Here is a 24,057-nt window from a genome sequence, read left to right on the forward strand (position 1 = left end):
GAACATCCGCTGTTATCCGCTCTATGCCTACAGTAGTAGCCTCTAAACGGCTGCTTTCCCAGACACACAGTGTTTTATAACAATGTCATGAATCAATTTAGAATCTTTGTAACTTTTATATGACTGTAGCTAAGTTGGTTAAAATCACAGAAAAACTTTTAGCTCACCTGCATTTTAACTATGCCATCTAGAATTTTTCGAACGGAACTGACGGTAGAACATGACCTCTGAACCACAACTTTGAGACATCATATTTGTCACTATTTACATCCAGGTCTTGAAATTTGTTATAGTTCGATTATCTAATATTTTTCATCATGTGCTGTAATCGGAACTTTCTAGCATTAATATAACAAGATACTAATCTACTACAAGTAAGGACATTTTTGTTCCAAATTTAGTTTTCAGTAAATTACTCGAAAACTATTAGAGGTAGCTTATGGGGTCATGTAGTTACTATTTTTATGTTGGAACTGAAGCTTCATACAAATTTTCATGCCTTCAACTTTTCTTAAAAATGTGGATTCTGACCAGAATATTGCTCTAATCAAGCTGAAACTTGTAACAGCTAATTTTGACATAACATTTGCACATTCTAACCAATTTTTGGGTTCCTAGTGTTATTATTTAATGCCATTTATTTTTTTCTTAAAACGATCTATTTAGGGAAAGATATCCATCTGATCAATCTGAGATTTGACAGTTCAAACATTAATACACTAAAGCAAATGCTGACATAGTTTGGAAAAACAACTTTAACTTTTCATTTCATTCTTAAATTATGGTGCAATACTTGTGTGCTATGCACTGATGCGTTATGGTGACGTGGCGCTACTAGCAGTGAGCTGGGGTAAGTCCCGGCACACCTGCTCGCCTCTGTATCTCTCAAATGCCACAATGAGTATGACTGATTTTTTTTTTTCTAAACCATGGTTGGAACAGATCTCCACCTTGGGTCCTACAAAGGCTCTGAATTACTTTAAACTTGACAGATTTTAAGAAAGATTGTACTTCAGATTTTATGTCCCTGTCTCGTTTTTTTAACATTTTAGATAGGCATCATGGTTTTAAAGTTGTATGCACTGATTGATCCAAACAAGGAGACTCCTTTGGCTGTTCAGCAATATTCCCCAACTATGTCTTCAGCATTTGCCTTCGTGGTGACCATACTGTTATTTTCTGCAGAGCTCCATGTGATCCTTACGACACTGGAACAGATAAGGAGACTTCAAAACAAATAGTTTCTCATCTGCACTGATTCCCTTAGTGCCCTACAAATGTGGCAACACATGTACCCAGTAGAGAAAATGGTTCATGTAGTCTGTGACCAACTGCCAACAAGAACGCTGCAGGGAACACAACATGACACATTGTGCCATTCCCCTGCAAGGTGTTATTTCACCAGTGAGTTGCAGATCCTTGCACGAGGAGTGGCTGGCAGTGACAGGTGATGTCGGCTATCCGGCTGTGACATTTCTCTGGCCTCTCACTCTGTAGGGATGAAGTGGCCCTGACTTGCCCCCGAATTGAGCACTACCCTCTGACTGTAGCTTTTTACACTGGCGAGACAAAATTCATACCGCGTTTGTTGGCTGAAGTTTAAAAAGGGACCCGTGTTGAAATTGCGACGAACTGCTTGCCGCTGTTAATGACAGTGAAAAATTTCTTAAGAACATCCTAACAGGCAATGAGATGTAGGTGTATGGCTATGATGCTGAAACGAAGATGGAGTGATCATAGTGGTTGGGCAAAGGGTCACCTTGTCCAAAAAAGGCATGTGTCAGTCAGTCAAAGATAAAGGTGATGTTAGTTGTGTTTTTTGACTATGTGATTATCTGTCATGAATTTGTGCCATGTGGCCAGATGGTAAACAAGGAAGTCTACTAGGGAATCCTGGTGCGCATGAGAGATTCTGTGTGCAGGGAGAGGCCTGAACTGTGGGAAAGCAAGAGTTAGATGTTGCATTATGACAATGCACCAGCTCATGCGTCACTCCTTGTCTGCAGCTATTCAGCAAAACATCACATTCCCATTCGGCCCCATCCACCATATTCTCCAGACCTAGCACCAGCAGACTTTTATCCAAACTGAAAAACACATTGCAAGGATGTCATTTCCAAACCATAGAGTTCGACGAGATATCTGCATGCCATCACACTAAATGTGTTCCAGGAGGCATTCCAAAACTGGAAGAAATGATGGTGAAATATGCTCTCTATTTATATTTACTTAAATTTGGCATATTTCGTGACAGTACCTTTTCCATGAGATGTTTACAAGATGATATTTGTCTTGGCTTCAGTCATCTAGTGGAAGTATGATTCCACAATGCAGTTTCGTTGGCTGCAGAAATGACCAGGTTCAATGCGCTTGCCTCATTTTTGGGGCTTCAAATACCATTTCTTCGAATGTGGTTTCTTCTTAAAGTTTATATAAAAAAAGTAGTAACATAATTCATGTTTCCCTGTTCACTAGCAAATTATTATGACGGCGACCTGCACGTTGTTCTACCGTCACCACACACAAAATGTTCACTACCGACTGACTACAGTCAAAGACGACTCCAGCGTCAAAGACATTTTACACAATACACAACCTTCCACTTGTAATCAGTCTCTTTGATATTCTTCATCACATCTACTAATAGTAATTAATACGCTGTCACTCTCAAAAATATAAGTAAATTAACATAAAAATAAGGCAAATTACAATTAAAAAAATATTCTGACAAAAATATAAGAAAACATTAACAACTTCCCACATTAAATTTGGTATTGACAAATCCAGTAGAAAATAACACATCTCCCAGACCCATTACAATGGGGATGGTGCATTGTCAGTAGAGGGGACTATTCTGAAGGGGAAAATGCTTAAAATGTTGTACAGTAAGCAATAAAGCTGAGACAGGAAAAGTTTTGTTTCTTTTTGAACTCACCTTGTATATATATTTTTATAGGTTACTTTCAGTGTCACCACTAATTGTAGAAATTCACATCTCTATTTTATGTTTAGAAACAGGCATTTTGTTAACCAATTTTTGTAGTGTGACAACGAAAACAATCAATTACTGACAGAATTATTTAATTGGACAGATAAAAAAATCTACTCACCAAGCGGCGGCAGAGCACACACATAAAAGACTGTTGTGATTGGCAAGCTTCCAGAGCCAGTGGCTCCTTCTTCAGGCAGAGGGGTCAAAGGGGAAGGAAGAAGGGTGAAGGAAAAGGACTGGAGAGGTCTAGGAAAAGGGGTAGATTTCAGGAACATCACCCAGAACCGTGAGTCAGGAGAGACTTGCCATACGGGGTGAGAAGGAAAGACTGATAGGGGACTGCATTGGATGAGATTTGGAAACTTGAGAGCTTAAAGGTGGAAGACAGGGTAATATTTAGACAGATATTACTGCTTAAACATCATGCATGAGTTAATAAGAGTGAAAAGCTAAGTGCATTGTACGTAACAGAGGTGGGAGGGGGCAGTGCAAAATAGACAGGAAAGACAATGAAAGATGTAGAAAACTAAAAAAGAGTGAAGCAAAGAGTAGTTACACTGCAGAAAAGCTGAGACGGAAGAAGTTAACGTAAATTAAGATCAGGTGGGTGGGGAGAACCATGGACATGTTGTAGTGCTAATTCCCACCTGTGGAATTCTGAGAAACTGGCGTCTGGGGGAAGAATCAAGATGGCGCGTGTGGTGAAACAGCCCCCAAGGTCACAAATGTCATGCAACAGGATATTGCAGTGGCCGGTATATACCCTCCGCCTATGCCCATTCATCCTAATTGATACTTTTCTGGTAGTCATGCCAATGTAGAAGGCTGAACAGTGCATAATAGCTGGTATATGTCGTGTCGTTTCGCAAGTGGCTCTCCCTTTGATAGTATATGTTTTGCCAGTTACGGGGCTATTGTAGGTGGTGGTAGGAGGTTGCATAGGGCAAGTCTTGCAGCAGGGACAGATACAGGGGTAGGAGCCATAGGGTAGGGAGATGGGTGCAGGAGCATAGGATCTGACAAGAATATTGCAGAGATTGGGAGGGCAGTGGAAAGCTATTCTATGTATGGTGGGCAAAATTTCAGACAGAATGGATCTCATTTCAGGTCATGATTTTAGGAAGCCATGGCCCTGTCAAAGTAGCTGATCAACACATTCCAGACCCGGATAATACTGAGTCACCAATGGTGTGCTCCGAAGCTGCTCCCTCCACAAAACCTTTTCCTAGACCTCTCCAGTCATATTCCTTCACCCTTCTTCCTTCCTCTTCAACCCTTCAGCCTGAAGAAGGAGCCACTGTCTCCGAATGCTTGCCAATCACAACAGTCTTTTATGTGTGTGTTCTGCCACTGCTTGGTGAGTAGATTTTTTATCTGTTCAGTTAAATAATTTTTATAGTGCTTCTTTTTGGGGTCTAAAATAGAAACAACTTGTGCAGTGTTGTTCTTTGCAAACTATGTAAGATTTCTTTGATTTTGTGATATTGGAAGCCAATACACAGCCAAATTCAGTTGTTAAATCTGCTTCCTTGGTAAATGTGGTCATAACCCCACTCTTCATCTGAAGTTCCTTTCTTTGTTAAAAAAAAAAGGTGGCAACTTAGTTTTTCTAAACAGAGGACAAACAGGAAAGCCTTTCTCCTTTCCTGGTAAGTTAGTGTCATGATGACATGTAAGATTACTGTCTTTGTATTGTGAAAATGTCATTTAAAACAAGAGAGACATTGGTTTTCAATTCCTCCCTTCAAAAACGAATTGCTCCTTCCACTCTTCATTAAGCACTCAGTTCTCTTTTTTGTTTTTATTCTTCGTAGACAATATTGTAGCTGTTATGACACCAGCAATAATCACAAGTTTACTTAAACAGTGTTACTTCATGTAGAAATGTTTTCACGTTAGTAGCTATGAATGTGACTGGCTATTGACTGCCGCACCTCGATTTGGGTTGTTACGAGGCCAGCACGGCACACAATGTCAAAACTGACAAGAAGGTTGTCAGTTTGAATAAGAACTTTCATTTGTATTACATAAGTGTGTATCATTTTTAATTTTTTAAATTTTAAATGTTTATTATTTTTATACTTAATTTATTTTTTTATGTACTTGATTTCAAGAGCTGCACTACATTGAAGCAAGAGCCACACACGTCTCGTGAGTTTTGTTGTAGGCACCACTGCCATATTGTGTAAATGTTGTGTGTTGACTAATCAAAAATGAAAGCTTTTGTACAAAGATGTTATGTGGAGTTTCTTGCCGCATCCAAAGGTACAAAGTTCGTAAATATGTGAAATTATTATTGTTAGGACAGATAAATTCCTATTAATTTGAGAGACTAGTCACATGTTTATATTTAACTAACATTCTTGCATTTTGTGTAAAGTGATGGTTCTTCTTAATTTACAAATCATAGTATCACAGTTGCCCTGCAATTTTCTCTAGACAGTTTGTGGTTTCTTGTTTCAGGTGGAAAGCTTAAATGATATCGACGGAGTTAGTGGCAGTGACGATGATGAGTACACAGAGACAGATGACGATTATGGTGCTGGAAGTGATGTACCAGAATCTGAGGATGACGACTCTGCTGCAGCTGAGGATGAAAGCAATGAAGAGGGTGAAGAAGAGGAAGAGAGTGAGGATGATCTTTTGCCTGTTGAAAAGGCTGCCAAGAAGTTAAAGAAGCAGCAAGAGGAAGAGCAGTATGTTTTGTTGTTGTACACATAATTTGTACTGTCGTTGTAGCCGTCCCCTGCCATGTCTGTTAGGTTGGCTACTTGTCCATACTCATTCACTCAGCTCAGCACTTCAGTCACACATTGTAGTGTCAGTTTGCTTTGATCATGTAGTCTCTTTTCAATTCTAGTTCAATGTAACACTCAGGTGACTGAGTTCCATCTTACCTGCTCTCTTCCCAACCATATACAACATTATTTAATGCTCAGAAATGCTGTTGTTTTCCAAAAATAGTTTTTTTTTCAAATAGCTTTCCCTTTAAAGAATTGTGAATAGTGATTTATTCTTCTGAGAATATCTTTCCTTCCTGGTTTTAACCTTAATCCAGCTGCTTCCATGCCAGGATTGGTATGGTACTTCTCCAGTTTCGTGGTGAACCAACCATACCTGTGTATAGACTACTATTATGATGGTGTCACCATCCCCATGTCCAAAAACATTTTAGAGCTACTGGTAGTTCCCATGTGCAGACAAAAATCCTTGTACTCATTTCATCTGTATGTAGTGTAATCAAGTGGTCAAATGTGACATCATATTTTGAAGTGTTTGTGCATCATGTATCTGAAGCGGGACATGGGAACCAGCCTGGTATTCACCTAGTGGAATGTGGGAAAACCACATGCAGGTTGCCTGGCACATTGCCCCCCCTCCCGGCCCCCTTGTTGATTTGTGAGGCACATTCAGTCTGGGGCTGACATGCCTCCCTGTGTCCTGGAAGTGGGCATTTTAATTTGCTCGACTATCGGGGTGGGTTGATTCCACAACTTAGTCATTAAAGATTGGATGATGTTGGAGATATGTCACAAATTAGTAATCTAATTTAATAAAATAAAATTATAGCTAATGAGAGGGAGCAATATTCTAAAGTTAGTAATTTTTGCCCGAGAATGAACAGTTAAATTTGCATAAGGAGTCTAACAATCAGTGACGTCCTGCTTAAACGATGAGTTTGCCCTTCATGAAATCTCGCACTGAGTAATAACATTTCTGTATCGCAGTACCATGTACCTTCATTTTTGGTAGATTTTACTTTGTGTTCAGAATGTTCTTATCTTCTAGCTTGTTGAAGTTTTGCATTCCCGTATACTTGGGAGTCTGAGCATACAGTTTTAATCAATGACCAGGGAGCAGAAAATAATCTTTTTTTACTATATTATATGAAGGACATAAAGGATTTTCCATAATAATTCCTATTCACCATATAAAAAATTATTGTCTTGTAGATGTGCTGTGAGACAACTGTTAATAGCTCCAGATTTTTAAATAATGGGCACCATGATTCCTTACAACTTGCACGTTTTTGATGACTGTTTTCGTGGAGTTTCAGTATATGTGATATAGTGTCATGTTGTAATCTCAAGGTAGTCCAAATCCAGATCAGTTTAGTCAATGAAGTACAAAACTTAGCACTGAAATCACATGGACACCAACATACTGCCAGAATATAAATGAATTCCTAGACAAAGAGTACTGCTACTTATACAACCATTAGCGACCCAACCCAGCTTCACATGAGTAGCACTGTGTATCTACAACCATACTGCTCTAGTGACAATTTTGCTTTTGGGGCACTGCTTATAGTTATGATTAAAAATCTGATAATGATTTTCGGTAGCTAAATATCATCGCTTTCATGATTTAAGAACCATGTGTCACATGGCACTTGCTAGTGTACTGCAGCACCTAAACGCAAGAGCAGACTGCCCAAGCACAACCTGGCAACAATTCTAGCCATGCATGAAAGGCATTGCACTTCTGTGGCTGTTTGTTTGTCGACAGAGTGGTCACAACAGTCTGCCCTGGGTATGTAAATCTGTACAATAGTTCATGAGACAAGCCTTCACATACAGACAGAAAAATGGGGCAGGGTACAGTACAGTATAGCCAATATGCACATAATAGAGCTCTCCCCCCTATATTCTGCCCAGTGTGAAACCATTTCCTATGGCAACTTCCATAGTCCCATTTGATCAAACAAAATAACTTTAACAAAGGAAAAAGATCATCTTACATAATATAAAAAGAATATTCAAACACATGTTACATTTATTACACGATAAAAGTACGTACCTTTACGATAATATTTTGAGTGAGTTCAGTATTGTCAGACACGCGCATTAAGAAAAAACTGTTAGACCAAAGTTGCATCTAACAAAAATTCGAAACAACACAAGATATTTTCTAAATGTATGGTGTGTAGCTGTGCTAAAATGGAGAGGGTACCCGGCAAGTGAAATAAATGGAGAACTGTCTCAAACTGACCGTAAGGTCGATTGCCGAAACAACTACTACTTCTCATTTTTCAAAAAGTGCACTTAATGGATGCCACATCATTTCGCGAAGAGAGTCTATGTATGATGTTTGTGAATTTTAATATTGTGCGAACTCTGTGTGACAGAAGATTCCTTATTTATTTCTTGCTCCAAGAATTATTTTAATTGGTTACAACATCTGGTGATTTGAGAATATTATTCAGGGATTGTGTTCCATGTCACTGGTCTAGTGACATGGTCAAATTCTGTGTGTAGACAATATGCGGTTATTTGTTAACATTTCCTCCATGTGACATTTTCTTTCTGTGGCTAGTGTTCTAGGATCAGTACACTCCTACGATTTTCCTGAAATTAATTTCAAGATATGACACTGTGGTTAGCAGATGTACTTCCACACCTCATTAACACAGTTCGCCATGCAGTTTACTTGTGGTTTGCCTATATCGTTTGGCAGAAATTTTCCGCTTAATAGCCATCAGAAATGAATTTGCTTGGCTCTTTCATATATATCTATGTACATACTCAGTGAGTGACTGTACAATGCACGCTGGAGGGTATTTTCTACAGTTGCTGGTAATTTCCTTTCCCGTTTCCGTTTCAAATGGAATGAGAGGGGGAAAATTGTTGCCTTCATGCCCCTGTAAGAGCCCTAATCTGTCTAATTTTGTTCCTATGGGCCTTAGATGAGATGAGTGTTAGGGGCTTGCAGATTCTTTCTGCTGTCTGACACAAATACTGGTTTTCTCAGAACCAGTAGTGTTTTGCAAAACAGTCTTTTCCCCCCAACTATTCCTATTTAAGCTCATGGAAAATTTGTGACACTCTTGTAGTGATCAAGCCAATTAGCAACAAATATAGCAGTGTGCTTTTGATTTACTCTGCTGTCATCCTTTAGACCAATGTTGTGGAGATCTCAAACTCTGAAGCAGCAATCGAGAATTGGTCGCACAGGTACACTGTGTGCAGTCTTATTTGTAGTGTTATAGTGTTATCAAATCTGCATTGTGCATTTAAGAAACTTAATAAAGTAGAATCTCTATTTAGCGAAATTTCACTTGCTATAATTGCTTATTTTAGATATTTTAAATTCCTATAGTCCTTCAGTGTGAGTTGATTTTCTTTATTTTGGTGATACATCTATACTATATTGGCATGAAGCAGTAACTGCCACTTTCAAAACACTGTCAGTAGATTTGTTATTATTGGTGGGTGTACTTGAATTTTATTAATGATTATCTTTCTATGACTCAGAAAGCTGGCAGAAGAGGAAATGAAGATGAACATTGCTAGTCAAGATGTTTTTACCTTCCCATCAGAAGCTGAATTAAACGAGCCCCAGGGCCTTCCTGAAGTTCAGCAACGTATAAAAGACGTAGTGCTGGTGCTTTCAGATTTTAATAAACTTCGTGAAGAAGGAAGGTGAGTTTATCTAACTGGATATTTTTCCTGTATCACTACCAGTTCTTTCCTTCCCTGTTAACATTTGTGAATTTTGGGTGGGAAGAACGACTTTTGGTGAAGCCTTCGTATGAGCTCTGATTTTTTTATTGTGGTTTAAACACATATATCATCAGTCAATCCAGTCACTTGGTGATGTGGCCTCTTTGAGTTGTCATGCAACATAGAAAGAAGGGTCCCAGCAGGTTCTTTCATTTCTGCCGATCTTGAGTATTGTGTTGCCACACACACACACACACACACACACACACACACACACACACACACACACAAATTGCATGTGTGAGAAATCCTTTTTGCACTGTATACAAATTTCATTGAATTTATTTATTTGTGCATTAGAGGAACAATTAAAAACATTACATGTTATATAATTTAGTTGTGCAGGTAGAGGAAGAACTAAAAATATTGTATGTAATATAATTTAGTGCTAAATAAATATTGGAATAAAATTGTTTGCGATTTTGTTTCATAATATATGTATATTTCACACGTAATATGTGTATTTTTCAAACTTTAAAGAGTTGTGACCAAACTAAGTTCATTTTCATTTCTTTCCTGGTCTAATATAAGATTGTGATAATTAAGTAAACTTTGGTGAAATACACAATTCTTCTTTGGATCTTATCTATTTCTCCTATTAATCCTACCTGATAATGTTACCAGAGTGGCAGGCAGTACTTAAGAATCAGTTGAACAACAGTTTTGTAAGGCACTTCTTTCTTTGAAAAGTTAAATTTTCTTAGATGATTTAAGGTGTACAGGTAGCAATACACTGAATAGTATAAATGTTGAGCAATTGAAAGACACATAAACAAGACTTAGATATTTTTATTAATTAATTAATGAAAAATGGTCCAGTTTCTGTAGAGAACTTTATTCAGACACTTATCAGTTTCAGCCTGTACATTAGACAATGTTCAAGTGATTCTGAAAAAAGTATTATGCCTCCCTCATTGTGCAGAAGTTTACACAAACTGTTTCTTCACATAAAACCAGAATAAAGAATGCACAATAACCTCTTGTGAGACCCTTAAAAATGACCTAATATAAAGGTTGAAACCAGTAGTGGACTTGGTAAAGTTCTGAACAGCAACTGGAGAGATTTTCACATGGAATCAGCACACTAATAACTGAGAACCTTGCTAGCTTTTGGACAGATCCACTTACTCACTATAGGGTAAAGTTTTCAAGTTTTCTAACCCGAATCTTGTTTTCCCCTGTCATGGCTTTTCCTTTTGCAAATTTTCTTAAAAAGGGAACTTTTGGTCTTGTTTCAGGAATTAATATTCAGTCATTTCATTGTCTTGTGGATGACTTACATTACATTATGTATTACATAAAGTTAAAATAATAATAAAATATTTCAATAGTCAATATCACATATTTTTAACATTAAATGACTAGTTTTAGCTGAATATACAGTCATCTGAAGAACTTGCATAATAACAGAAAATTTTACTCAGGTAGAGTACCAGGAGGGATCACAAAAAACTGTAATAAGGTCAGCAGAAGGTCAGTTACATACTGATTATAAAACCATGTATAGTATCTGCTCATAAAATGAGACTAAGAGACATCTGCATTGCAGTGGTCACCCACGGGGGGAGGGGGGGGGGTCAATAAAATAATGGCATAATCCACTGAGATAAAATATTAGATATTTGAGACCTAAGAAATAAAGAGAAATGACAGTAAAAAATAAAAAAAAACAATACAGCAGTAAAACCAAGACATATTATGCACAGTACAATCTCATCTTAACAGTTTGCATTGATACACAGTATTATTACACTAGTAACTTGTCAACCAAACTATAATGTGTAAATAAATGCTAGTGGCCCAATCAGAATTGAAATCAGTCTAATCGGCTATTCGAGCTCGCACAGGCCCATGAGGCCCCGCAGGGGGTCCACAACTCTTTTGTGGATATGTGCGTAGTGAGCACGGGACCCCGAGCTAATGTGGCCCTCCTTCCTTTCCAGGCTGCATACCTTCCTTTTCCGCATCCTTCCCTCTCCCTCATCTTCTCCCCACCCCTCTGGCTCTTTCCTTCCCTTTCTCTCACTCTGGGAGTATGGTTTGTGCCTACGTCCGGAGACGGACGCTCGTAAATGTAACGCATTCTTCGCCTTGTCTGCTTGTACGTCTTCTTCCTTCCTTTGTCCTTCTCTTTTCCTTACCTCTTCTCTTTACCCTTTTCCCCACTGCGGCGTTTGAGACCTCTCCTCTTTCCTTTCCCTTTCCTTGTTTTTCCCTTTCTCTTTCTTCCTCCCTGTGCGTGTCTGAAGGCCGACATACGCATTTTTGTGCGTAGCCGGTGACGGGGTAACGCGTAATTCCCCGCCCTGGGTAGACAGGTAGGACATGTACGTACCCCCTGGTAACGGCCAGGCCCAGGGAGGGGTAATTACCCGAGCTGATACCTTCCAAAAGTGCCGATTGGTCCCTTCATCCGTTTGTCGGGAGGTGTGACCTGAGGTGTGAACAATCAGCGTACTTCACTGTTCCACACCTTCCCTGTCCGGGTTGAAGCGTACCGCACTTTAAATTCCTCGCGTGGAGTCGTTTATACACGCTCCCTCGATGGATTGTCTGACAAAGAAATTCAGCACTACCTGTCTGACCAGGGCGTAACGGCTGTTCATAGAGTTAAGAAAAGGGTTGACACGAACATCATTCCAACCCGCACTGTCTTCTTGACATTTGACAAAGTTCAACTCCCATCGAAAATCAAAGCAGGCTGTGAGATAATTTCCGTTCGCCCTTACGTCCCAAACCCTACGCGTTGCTATCAGTGTCAGCGGTTCAGTCACACCAGCCAGTCCTGTTCCAATCCGGCCAAATGTGTTACGTGTGGCAGGGATGCCCATGAGGGTGCTTGTCCACCTCCATCCCCTCGCTGCATCAACTGTATGGGTGACCACGCTGCTTCCTCTCAAGATTGCCCCGTTTTTAAAGACAAAAAGCTCATCCAGGAAATCAGAGTGAAGGAAAAGGTGTCGACCTTTGCTGCTCGAAAATTATTCGCCAGTCGACAGCCCACCGTGCCTCAGAGAGGAAAATACGGCACTGTCCTTGCTTCTCCTCGGCCAACAAAGGAGGCGGCCACGCAGACTTGCGACCTCACCTTTAGTGCCACGGTCGTCAGATCGGCCAGCACAAAGATCGCCCGTTCAACCTCACCACTTTCGCCTGCCCACTCTATGGCTCACCCTTCATCGGGTTCTGCTAAATCTCGAGCCCAAAAGTCAGACACCAAGACTTCGAAAAAAGAGCATACTCGTGAAGATTTTTTACATACCCCAACTTCACAACCATCGGTTCCTCCTTCATCTAAACATCATGTTTCCAAGAAGGCTACAAAGAAACCCAGTTCATCTCCTTCTCCGCCAAGGCGTGTCCCATCTACAGCACCACCTGGCGGAAATCGCCCTCGGCCATCTTCTGTGTCGCCGAGACCCACTGCTGGCGGCCGATCAACCGGCCGATCGCTGGTGGCAGGAGCTGCTCCTGAACAACCTATGGATCAGGATCTTCTGCCTTTGGCTGGATGCCATTCCATGCTGTCAGTCGCAAGCTCTGAGCAGTTGTTGAGTTGACGGCAACCTTGGTCACATTCCTCCATTTTCTGTTCACCCTATGTCCATTATCCACTGGATTATCCGCAGCATTCGAGCCAATCGGGATAAATTGTCGATCCTCTTACGATCCTACTTGCCGGTCATCTTCTGTCTTCGGGAAACAAAGCTGCGTCGTCTTGACCGCTTTGTTCTCCCTCATTTTCAGTTCATCCGATTTGATCTCCCCTCTGTTGAAGGCACTCCAGCCCATGGAGGACTCATGATTCTTCTCCATGATACTCTCCATTATAACCCAATCCACTTAAACACTTCCTTCCAAGCTGTCGCTGTCCGTCTTTCCCTTTCTGGATATACCTTTTCTCTTTGTACTGTATACATTCCATCGTCCACACCAATGGCACGAGCTGATCTCCTTCATCTTCTTGGTCAGCTTCCATCCCCCCCCCCCCCTCCCCTATTTGCTGGTTGGGGACTTCAATGTCCACCACCTGCTTTGGGGATCTCCACATCCTTGTCCACATGGCTCACTATTGCTAGACGTCTTCCACCAAGCGGAGCTAGTTCGTCTCAACACTGGGGTCCCTACATTTTTGTCTGCCTCCACGACAAATTTATCTCATTTGGATGTTGCGGTCGGTACTGTTCCGCTAGCTCGGCACTTCGAATGGTTCGCCCTTGATGATACACACTCGAGTGACCACTTTCCATGTGTCCTTAGACTGCAGCCTCAACTGCCATACTTGCGCCCGCGACGCTGGAAGTTTGCCCAAGCCGATTGGACACTTTTTTCGTCTCTAGCGACATTCGATGACTGTCACTTTCCAGCGTCGACGATGAGGTCACACATATTACCGACGTTACTCTTACAGCTGCGGAACGTTCAATACCACGCACCTCCGAATTGCCCCGGCGCCCCCCCCCCAGTTCCTTGGTGGAACGAGGCGTGCCGTGACGCCAATACATGAGCGGTGACGTGCTCTTCGCGTTTTCCGCCACCATCCTACTTTGGCCAACTGTATCCGCTATAAGCAGTTCCGTTCGCAATGCCGTCGCGTCATCCGCGATAGCAAGAAGGCAAGCTGGAAATACTTTATTAGCTCATTTAACACCTTCACTCCCTCCTCGGAAGTTTGGAGTCGGCTTCGACGGTTATCAGGCGCGCCTAGTTTCTCCCCGGTCTCTGGGCTCACTGTCGCGCATGATACATTAGTGGACCCCGTCGCAATTTCTAACTCATTGGGTCAGCACTTTGCTGAGATTTCGAGCTCTTCAAATTACCCGCCAGCTTTTCTCCCGAAGAAACGTGCAGCGGAAGTGCGACCTCTTGCTTTCTCCTCTCAAAATCGCGAAAGCTACAATACTGTTTTCTCCATGCGGGAACTCCAACATGCACTCTCTTCTTCTCGCTCCTCCGCCCCAGGACCGGATGGTATCCACGTCCAAATGTTGCTGCATTTATCAACCCATAGTCTGCGTTACCTCCTTCGCCTTTATAATCGAATTTGGACCGACAGTACTTTTCCCAGACGATGGCGGGAAGCTATCGTCGTTCCTGTTCCGAAACCTGGAAAGGACAAACATCTCCCCTCTAGCTATCGCCCCATTTCTCTCATGAGTTGTGTCTGTAAGGTTTTGGAGCGTATGGTGAATTGACGTTTAGCTTGGTGGCTGGAGTCCCGCAGTCTTTTAACACCTGCCCAATGCGGATTCCGAAAGCATCATTCTGCAGTTGACCATCTTGTTGCTCTCTCCACTTACATCATGAACAATTTTCTTCGGAAACGCCAAACAGTAGCAATATTTTCTGATCTGGAGAGAGCATACGATACCTGTTGGAGGACAGGCATCCTCCGCACACTGTTCTCTTGGGGCTTTCGAGGTGGGCTGCCCCTTTTTCTTCGCGAATTTATGGCAGAGCGCACATTTAGGGTGCGGGTGAACACTACTCTCTCCCGTACTTTCTCCCAAGAAAACGGGGTACCCCAGGGCTCCGTGCTGAGTGTTGTACTGTTTGCCATTGCCATAAATCCAATTATGGATTATCTCCTTCCCGATGTCTCAGGCTCCCTCTTTGTGGACGATTTTGCGATCTACTACAGCTCTCAACGGACTAGCCTTCTTGAACGACGTCTTCAAGGATGTCTCGATCGCCTCCACTCTTGGAGCATCGAAACCGGCTTCCATTTTTCTCCCAGTAAGACCGTTTGTGTTAATTTTTGGCGACGTAAGGAGTTTCTTCCACCCTCCTTACATCTAGGACCTATCAACCTTTCGTTTTCGGACGTCGCTAAATTCTTGGGTCTTATGTTTGACAGAAAACTGTGCTGGTCCTCCCACGTTTCCTATCTTTCGGCTCGCTGTCTGCGATCCCTCAACACCCTCCATGTCCTGAATGGTACCTCCTGGGGAACGGACCGAGTGGTCCTTCTCTGCCTCTATCGCACTTTAGTGCGCTCGAAATTGGACTACGGAAGCGTAGTCTACTCATCTGCTCGGCGTCTATTCTTCGGCGTCTCGACTCTATCCACCACCGTGGATTACGTTTAGTGTCTGGAGCTTTTTGCACCAGCCCTGTGGAAAGCCTTTATGCTGAGACTGCTGAACCTCCGCTGTCCAATCGGCGAGCAGTCCTTCTGAGTCGTTATGCTAGCCATCTGTCTTCCATGCCTGCTAATCCAGTCCATGACATTTTTTTCGACGCCTCCTTTGATGTAGGGTATGCAGGCCGCCCCTCCTCCCTACTACCACCGGGAGTCCGCTTCCGTCAACTGCTCCATTCTCTTTCCTTCCGCTTTCCTAAAACCTTCTTGACAACTTGGGGTACAGAACCGCCTTGGCTCCGTCCCCGAATCTGCCTGCTCCGTGACCTTTGTCAGTTTCCCAAGGATGGTACCCCTTCACTTGTTTATCGTCGGGCATTTTCTGCTCTATGTGCACAACTGAAGGAAGCCACATTTATTTACACTGATGGCTCAAATACATCGTTTGGTGTAGGGAGTGCCTATATTGTTGGCGACACCCCAAATCAATTTCGGCTTCCCGACCAGTGTTCGGTTTATACTGCGGAGCTTTACGCTGTTCTCCAGGCTGTCCACTACATCCGCCGCCATCAGCGGATACAGTATGTTATCTGTTCAGATTCTCTCAGCTCTCTCCTCAGTCTCCAAGCTCTTTACCCTGTCCACCCTCTGGTCCACCGGATTCAGGACTGTCTGCGCTTGCTCCACCTGGGGGCCGTCTCGGTGGCGTTCCTCTGGCTCCCGGGACACGTTGGTATCTGTGGAAATGAGGCGGCCGATATAGCAGCCAAGGCTGCAGTCTCTCTTCTTCGGCCAGCTATTCAATCGATTCCCTTCGCCAATCTACGGAGCGTTTTATGTTGTCGTGTTGTTCTTTTATGGCACGCACATTGGTCGACACTTCCCCATAATAAATTGCGGGACGTGAAAGCTCTTCCCTGTGCTTGGATCTCTTCCTCCCGAACGCATCGTCGGGAGGAGGTAATTTTAACTAGACTCCGGATAGGGCACTGTCTTTTTAGCCATCGACATCTTTTAAGCGGCGATCCTCCCCCACTCTGTCCCCACTGCTCTCAGCTGTGGATGGTAAGACACCTTTTAATTGAGTGCCCCTATTTTACTCCGTTACGTGCCCGTCTACAGCTGTCGCCTGATATATCGTCAATTTTAGCAGATGACACGTGCTCGGCCGATCGCGTTCTCGAGTTTATTAGAGCCAGTGAAATGACGTGAGTCATTTGAAGCTTTTTTTGGGGACAACCAACCCCTTTCTGTAGTGGATTTTTAAGCCTTCCTTCTGCTTTTAGTTTATCCAATTATATGAGTTTCGTTCTCATTGCTGCTGGTTTCCATTTTAGGTTTTTTACTGTTTCCCAAGTCACAGACCGGGCGCTAATGACCATAGCAGTTTTGCGCCCTTAAGACACAAAAAAAATAGGGCCCGTGAGGAAAAGGTAACATGCTGATAGGTGGCACATTAGTACACGTAATTACGATAAATAAGAACATGTAATCTAGACACAGAGGAGTTACAGACATTGACTACAAGCAGGCATCGATTGAAATCAGTGGGAAAAGTTCCAAGTATCTGCCATACTGGGATTCGAACCAGAGTCTTCTGCTTACTCGGCAGATGCTCTGACCGCTGAGCCATCCGGACATAGTGGTCATTGCAACTGGACGGACTACCCTAGCACTCCTCCCGTCAGACCCAAATTCTCAGCTTATCCACAAACTACTAATGTAATGCCCCTTGTCCATTACCCTAATTACTCGCAGCATTTTGCCAATTCCTGCAAGAGTTGATATCAATCAGTGTTCACTTGCAGCAAATGTCTGTAATTCCTTTGTGTGTTAATTCATAGTGTTTCCATCTGATGAAGTTCAATAATGGTAAAGTATTTTATAAAATGCATTTTAACCATCAGCTGTTTATTTGTCCCCCATGGGACAAAGAAACATCTGATGGTTAAAATGCTTTGTATGCAATTAATTCATAATGGCTACTGGATCAAAATGGTGTCTGTTGTTTTGGACATGTCCGAAAGAACAGACACCACATATATACATGTAATATAAGTAACAAAATACAATAAGTAAACAGGGGATAAAGAAATTAATTAAATAATATCTACCTAACATCATAACACAATACAGAAGTTAAGAAAAATGTATGCAAAAATATATGTGAACAAGGTGAATACATTAAACATGTTTTGCCCATTGGTATGTGATACATATTATTATTTCAGGTTGGGAGATGGATGTATAATTAACTGAAACTAGTCATTATTTAATGTTATTCATTAGCCATCTTGACTATTAAAAAAATATTATTTCTTTTTAACTTTACTTAAAAGTTTTAGATTGCTAGTCTCGTTATGTCAGGAATTAACATCACATCATGTTTTTGACAAGGAGCAGATATATACATGTTTTAACATTTTTCATTTTATTTTAAATGATTTTAATGCATAATAAAGTTCTAGTACACTTTTTAAAATAACAACTGTTAAATATTTTGTAATAATAGTGTATCTACCATGATAGGTTAAATAAAGGTTGGACTTGTAGAGGAAACATTTATTGCACCACATTGGCTCATACCATATTATCCAAACATATTGCCCTAACGGCTTTGCTCTCAGAGCCCCTCCCCATGCCCACTGCCCGATGTTATGCCCACTACTTACGGAGGGTGTGTTCATTACATGAGTGTGATGCAGAATACATTTAAAACTACGTATTACATTTAACTGGAAACTGCAACTCATAATGTCGGAACAGTAAAACAGTCAAGAAACATAGGACAGGAAGTAAACACCACACTGTTTTTTTTTTAATTGTGCAGAGTTATTTGTTTGCCACAGTGTTGTTGAAGCACTTTAGCATTTCAAGAAATTGTTTCATTGTGATTATATGTTGCTTACCTCGCAGGTCTCGTTGTGAGTATGTGGATCTGCTCCGTAAGGACTTGTGTACGTACTACAGCTATAACGAGTTTCTGATGGAGCACTTAATGCAGCTTTTTCCACTGTCGGAGCTGCTAGAGTTCCTGGAGGCGAGTGAGGTTAAGCGTCCCGTTACACTCCGTACCAACAGCCTGAAAACACGACGCAGAGATCTGGCACAGGTAAGGGGGCTTCAGTATTTGTTCCTTGTGATGTTTTGAATTGCCACTGTTTGTATCCATACTTGGCTTGAATTTATTGTGAATGTCTTGTCCAGTGCAGTGTCCCAAGGGAATGGAAAAAAGTGCAAAAGACTATTGTACTTAAAAAGGGTACAAGAATGCCCCCAGAAAATTTCAGGGCTGGCCCTTAACATCATGGGTTTGCTGCATAATTCTTTAACTTATTCTTAGTTTGAATATAATAAATTTCCATTACACAGAAGAGCTTGTGTCCACTTATCAACATGGGTATAGAAAGTGTTGGTTGTGCAAAACTCAGCTTTCTCTTTTCTTACATAATATCCTGCAAACCATTGTTGGAGGGCAACTTTGACACAGTGGCCAACTGCAGTTTTTAATAAATTTCCGATCATATGGAGTAGGTTCCCAGATATGTGAGCAACTTGAAAACTTTTTAAGTAATAGGACCCAGTATGTTGTCCTGGGCGGCAAGTGTCCATCAGCTATTTTCAGGAGTGCTCCAGGGTTGTGCGACAGGAATGTTCTTGTTCTCTATACACATAAGTAATCTGACGGATAGCTTGATACTGACCGTATAGTGGAGACATTGAGTCCCAGACAGGCTCAACAGAAAGATTGTTAAATAACAGGGTGTATACGACCCGGAACAACCGGGAGATCCGGAAAAAATCCGGGAATTTTTTCATCTGGGAGAAAACCGGGAAAAACCCGTGAATTTTTTAGAATTCCAGGAATTTTTCATTGTTTTAGTTTTAAGTTAAATTTTTGTGACTTTGACTGGTAAGAACGAATACTCTAACAAGAATATTACTGTATCTCGCTACTGCAGAATAATACTGCAGCAATTAAACACGAACGAAAGTAAAACTTAAGTTGCAAAGGAAATACACCATATACAAGAACAAAACACAGTGCTCATACAAGCATCTGCCAACAGCAAAATGTGTCAAAGGCTTTAGGGAGACTATGCAGTGTTTCATAACAACAGATTGCCTCTGATGAACGTGACGTCGCAACTGTTTACATTAGATTCTTTCGAGCGGTTGCGAGCGAGCTTATGCGCATATACAGTTTAGTCGCGTATGAGTAGTATCTTCTCCTGCTTCTGGCTACAGAAGTGTGGAAGTTAGCTGTATAAGCAATAGCAGCAAGCAGCCAGATGCTATCCGAAAAAATTTTACTGGTGCGCCTACGCTGCCACATTCACGTATGCCCAACAGGCGCGGAACTAGGGGCCAGGGGAAAACCGGGGTATCGGCCCCGGGTGGCAGTTTCGTGGGCGGGAGGGGGGGGGGGGGGGGGGGGGGGACAGATTCATATTACTGAGTAAGACCTTGTTTCACAAAGCGCCTAGCATCCAGGGCACATTGGTCTATCAATTACTCATACGATTTTGAATGCATCCCTGTTGGTTTTTGAACATTTTTGATGAAATTCTATATTGATTGCTGAATGAATCATAAGTTGATTTTTGAATGCGTGCATAGTGTACGTGATGTCTCTGCCAGGGGAATCCCTGTCACATGTAGAAATAAACTTTCCTGCAAACAAAAGGGGATGGGTCTACGTGCAATACACGCTGTCGACTTCTTTGACATTGCAGTGCAATTTCGTACACATGTAAAGGTAAATGACAATCGCTGCTTATGTGGTTGACTGGGTTTGCAAATGATAAGCGTTGTTATTATTACTAGCGAATTCCATAGTTTCATACTACCAGAGTGGAAATAAACGACTAACAGGAATAACAGGCAACAAAGATTACATATTGTCTTCTCAGTGATCCAAGAAAATGAAATTTTGACAGAAAATTTTTGGCTAGACCGCTACACTACTAAGGGCCCGTTATACAGTCTCCAGCTAGCAGCCGCTAAAGTTCTATTCTGGAGGTAGCAAGGAAAACGCGTTGTATGAACACGTAATAACACCTAACCAGAGAATAAATGCGGGATAACGAAACCGGTGATTGTGGCCGGTTTTGTGAAGTTGACCAGAGAATAAATTTTGACACTGGCAGGAATAGTTACAGAATTAGAGACGACAAGATTGTTTGTTAGAACGTGGAAGGAGAAGAAATGGGGACTCCCACAAATTGCAGAAGAATACGACGATTTCAAATTTATATAAAAATTTCGTACTACTACTTTTCGATCTCATGCTTCAGAAGCTAGAGAGTATGAATGAAATGTGAAACTATTTCCTAACATAAAACTTTTTGCTTGTAGTAGGCCTAATAGGTATTTGATATTGATATTTCGTGAATTATATTCCGTTGTGTTATAAAAATGACCATTTGTGGCAAAACAGTCTCGTTTATTTGGTGTGTGTAACAATTGCTGAAATATTAGACAGGCCTATTTCGTTTTATCTAACAGACAGCGACAAAATACATGTAATCAAATCGAGAAGCCACCCCAGTCTTTCCCCCTGCGGGTCCGGGGATTAGAATAGGCCCGAGGTATTCCTGCCTGCCGTAAGAGGCGACTAAAAGGAGTCCATCCCCCTCACGGGGGTAGTTAGTGCCTGCGTCCGGAGACGGACGGTTCCACGACCTATAATTGTGGTCATTTTGGTTTTTCACTTCTCGTTTCTTCCTTCCTTTTGTTGGTTCCTTTCTTTGCTCTTCTCCACCTCACTGTCTTCCTTACTCTTTCCCTTGACTTCTCCTTGCCTTCTCATTGCCTTCTTCTACTTGCCTTCTCATTGCCTTCTTCTCCTTGCTTTCTCATTGCCTTCTTCTCCTTGCCTTCTCTGGTCTCCGCCTCGGCGTTTGAGACAGTCTGTCCTCTTTCTCCCTCTCTCTCTCTCTCTTGTTTTTCCTCTTCTTCCTTCCTCCCTGTGCGTGCCTGAAGGCCGACCCACGCGTTCGCACGCGTAGCCGGTGACGGGGTAATGCCTAAGTCCCCGCCCTGGGTAGACATGTAAGGCACGCGCGTACCCCCTGGTAAAGGCCAGGCCCGGGGAGGGGTGATTGCCTGAGCTGATACCTTCTGACCATGCCGATTGGTCCCTCCGTCTGTTTCTCGGGAGGTGTGACCTGAGGTGTAAACATTCACCTAAGGCGGGAGTGCCCTCTGAGAGGGTCCCCACAAGGAAGGAGCGCGCCATCGGAGACGCTGGTAATCATGGGGGATTCCTCCGCAATGGATTCTACTCCGTCTCTTTCGACTTCTGCCCAAAAACGGAAATGTGACCAGCCACCAGTGACAAAAGTACTACCGCCTGCCCCACAGTTCCTCGTCGTTTCTCGATCTGAGGACGGAAAGGATTTTTCCTCTGTCAACCCTTTCGTTATCCAGAAGGGCGTAGATACCATAGCCGGATCTGTCAAATCTTGTACCAGGTTGCATAACGGTACCTTATTACTAGAAACTGAGAGTGCCTTTCAGGCACAAAAACTGCTTCGGGCCACACTCCTGTACACGTTCCCTGTCCGGGTGGAGGCCCACCGAACTTTGAATTTGTCTCGTGGTGTAGTCTATACTAGCTCCCTCGACAGATTGACTGACGAGGAGATTCAATCTTTCCTCTCTGAGCAGGGCGTGACGGCTGTCCATAGGGTCATGAAAAAGGTCAACAATGACCTTGTACCGACCCGGACACTTTTCTTGACCTTCGATAGTGTTAAGCTGCCATCGCGCATCAAGGCGGGCTACGAGGCTATTTCTGTTCGCCCCTATGTCCCGACACCTACGCGCTGCTACCAGTGTCAGCGTTTCAATCACACTCGACAGTCTTGTTCCAATGCGGCTAAATGTGTCACTTGTGGCAGGGATGCCCATGAGGGTGACTGTCCACCTCCGTCTCCTCGTTGTGTGAACTGTCAGGGTGACCATGCCGCATCCTCCCGCGACTGTCCTGTCTATAAGGAAGAACGCTGTATCCAAGAAATTCGGGTCAAAGAAAAGTGTCCACCTCGGCTGCTCGCAAGCTATTGGCTAGTAGGAAGCCCGCGCTGCTCCCAGCGGGGAAATACAGTACTGTCCTCGCCTCTCCTCGGACTACCAGGGAGGTAGCAACCCAGACATGCGATCTGACCTTCAGCACCACGGTCGTCCGTTCGGCCAGTGCTAAGATCACGCGGTCGACGTCTCCTTTTCCTCCCATCACCCCACAGACACCAGCCCCTTCATCAGCTTCTGCTAAGACGAAGACCCCGAAGTCAGATGCACGGGCCTTCAAGAAGGAACCATCCCGTGCAGACTTCCTACGTACCTCGACCTCCCAGCCTTCGACCGGTACTTCCACCAAACGTCCTTCCAAAAAGGCTCATAGGAAGCACAGTTCTCCTTCTCCGCCACGGCGTATTTCTTCTCCTGCGCCACCCAGCGGTTGCCGCCCCAGGCCGTCATCCGTTTCGCCTGGCCGCACCGCTGGTAGCTGTACATCTGGCCGTTCACCGGCGGAGGAAGCTCCCCCTCCCGGCCATCCTCCCGAGATGGCCGATGAACCTATAGACACAATGGACGATGACTGTCCGCCTACTGATAGCGGCGGCAGTGCTCGCTTGAAGCCAGGCCCTCAGCGGCCTTCGAGGTGACCCCTTCTTTCATCTTCCTTTTCTTACGATGGCACTTATTCACTGGAATATTCGCAGCATTCGCTCCAACCGAGAGGACTTGAAGTTGCTGCTCCGCTTGCACTGTCCGCTCGTCGTAGCCCTCCAGGAAACGAAGCTACGCCCATGCGATCAAATTGCCTTGGCACACTACACCTCTGTGCGTTTTGACCTACCCCCTGTGGTAGGTATCCCAGCTCATGGAGGGGTTATGTTGCTGGTCTGGGATGATATTTACTAAGATCCCATCACGTTGCACACCGGCCTGCAGGCAGTTGCCATCCGCATTACTCTCCCCACTTTTACGTTTTCCTTTTGTACCGTTTACACTCCATTGTCATCTGCCGTTACCAGGGCAGACATGATGCAACTTATTGCTCAGCTACCTGCACCATTTTTGTTAACTGGAGACTTCAATGCCCACCATCCCCTTTGGTGCTCTCCAGCATCCTGCCCGAGGGGCTCCTTGTTAGCAGACCTTTTCAACCAGCTCAATCTTGTCTGCCTCAATACTGGCGCCCCTACTTTTCTTTCGGACACATCTCACACCTGTTCCCATTTAGACCTCTCTATATGTACTCCCCAACTTGCATGCCGGTTTGAGTGGTATGCACTTTCTGATACATATTCGAGCGACCACTTCCCGTGTGTTATCCATCTCCTGCAGCATACCCCCTCTCCGTGCTCCTCTAGTTGGACCATCTCCAAGGCAGACTGGGGGCTCTTCTCTTCCAGGGCGACCTTTCAGGATCAAACCTTCACAAGCTGCGATCGTCAGGTCGCACACCT

The 24,057-nt window shown here is 43.2% G+C and overlaps 1 protein-coding gene across 1 annotated transcript in view; it reads left to right on the forward strand.

Annotated features, from left to right (window-relative positions):
* Positions 1-24,057, forward strand: part of LOC126175142 (uncharacterized) — a 163,917-nt gene that overhangs the window by 35,664 nt on the left and 104,196 nt on the right. The window contains exons 4-6 of the mRNA XM_049921702.1: positions 5,456-5,688; positions 9,247-9,414; positions 18,494-18,689. Coding sequence (XP_049777659.1) covers positions 5,456-5,688; positions 9,247-9,414; positions 18,494-18,689 — 597 coding nt within the window. The remainder of the gene's footprint in view (positions 1-5,455; positions 5,689-9,246; positions 9,415-18,493; positions 18,690-24,057) is intronic.

The sequence above is a fragment of the Schistocerca cancellata genome, chromosome 3, assembly GCF_023864275.1.
Source record: "Schistocerca cancellata isolate TAMUIC-IGC-003103 chromosome 3, iqSchCanc2.1, whole genome shotgun sequence".
NCBI classification, from domain to species: Eukaryota; Metazoa; Arthropoda; class Insecta; order Orthoptera; family Acrididae; genus Schistocerca; species Schistocerca cancellata.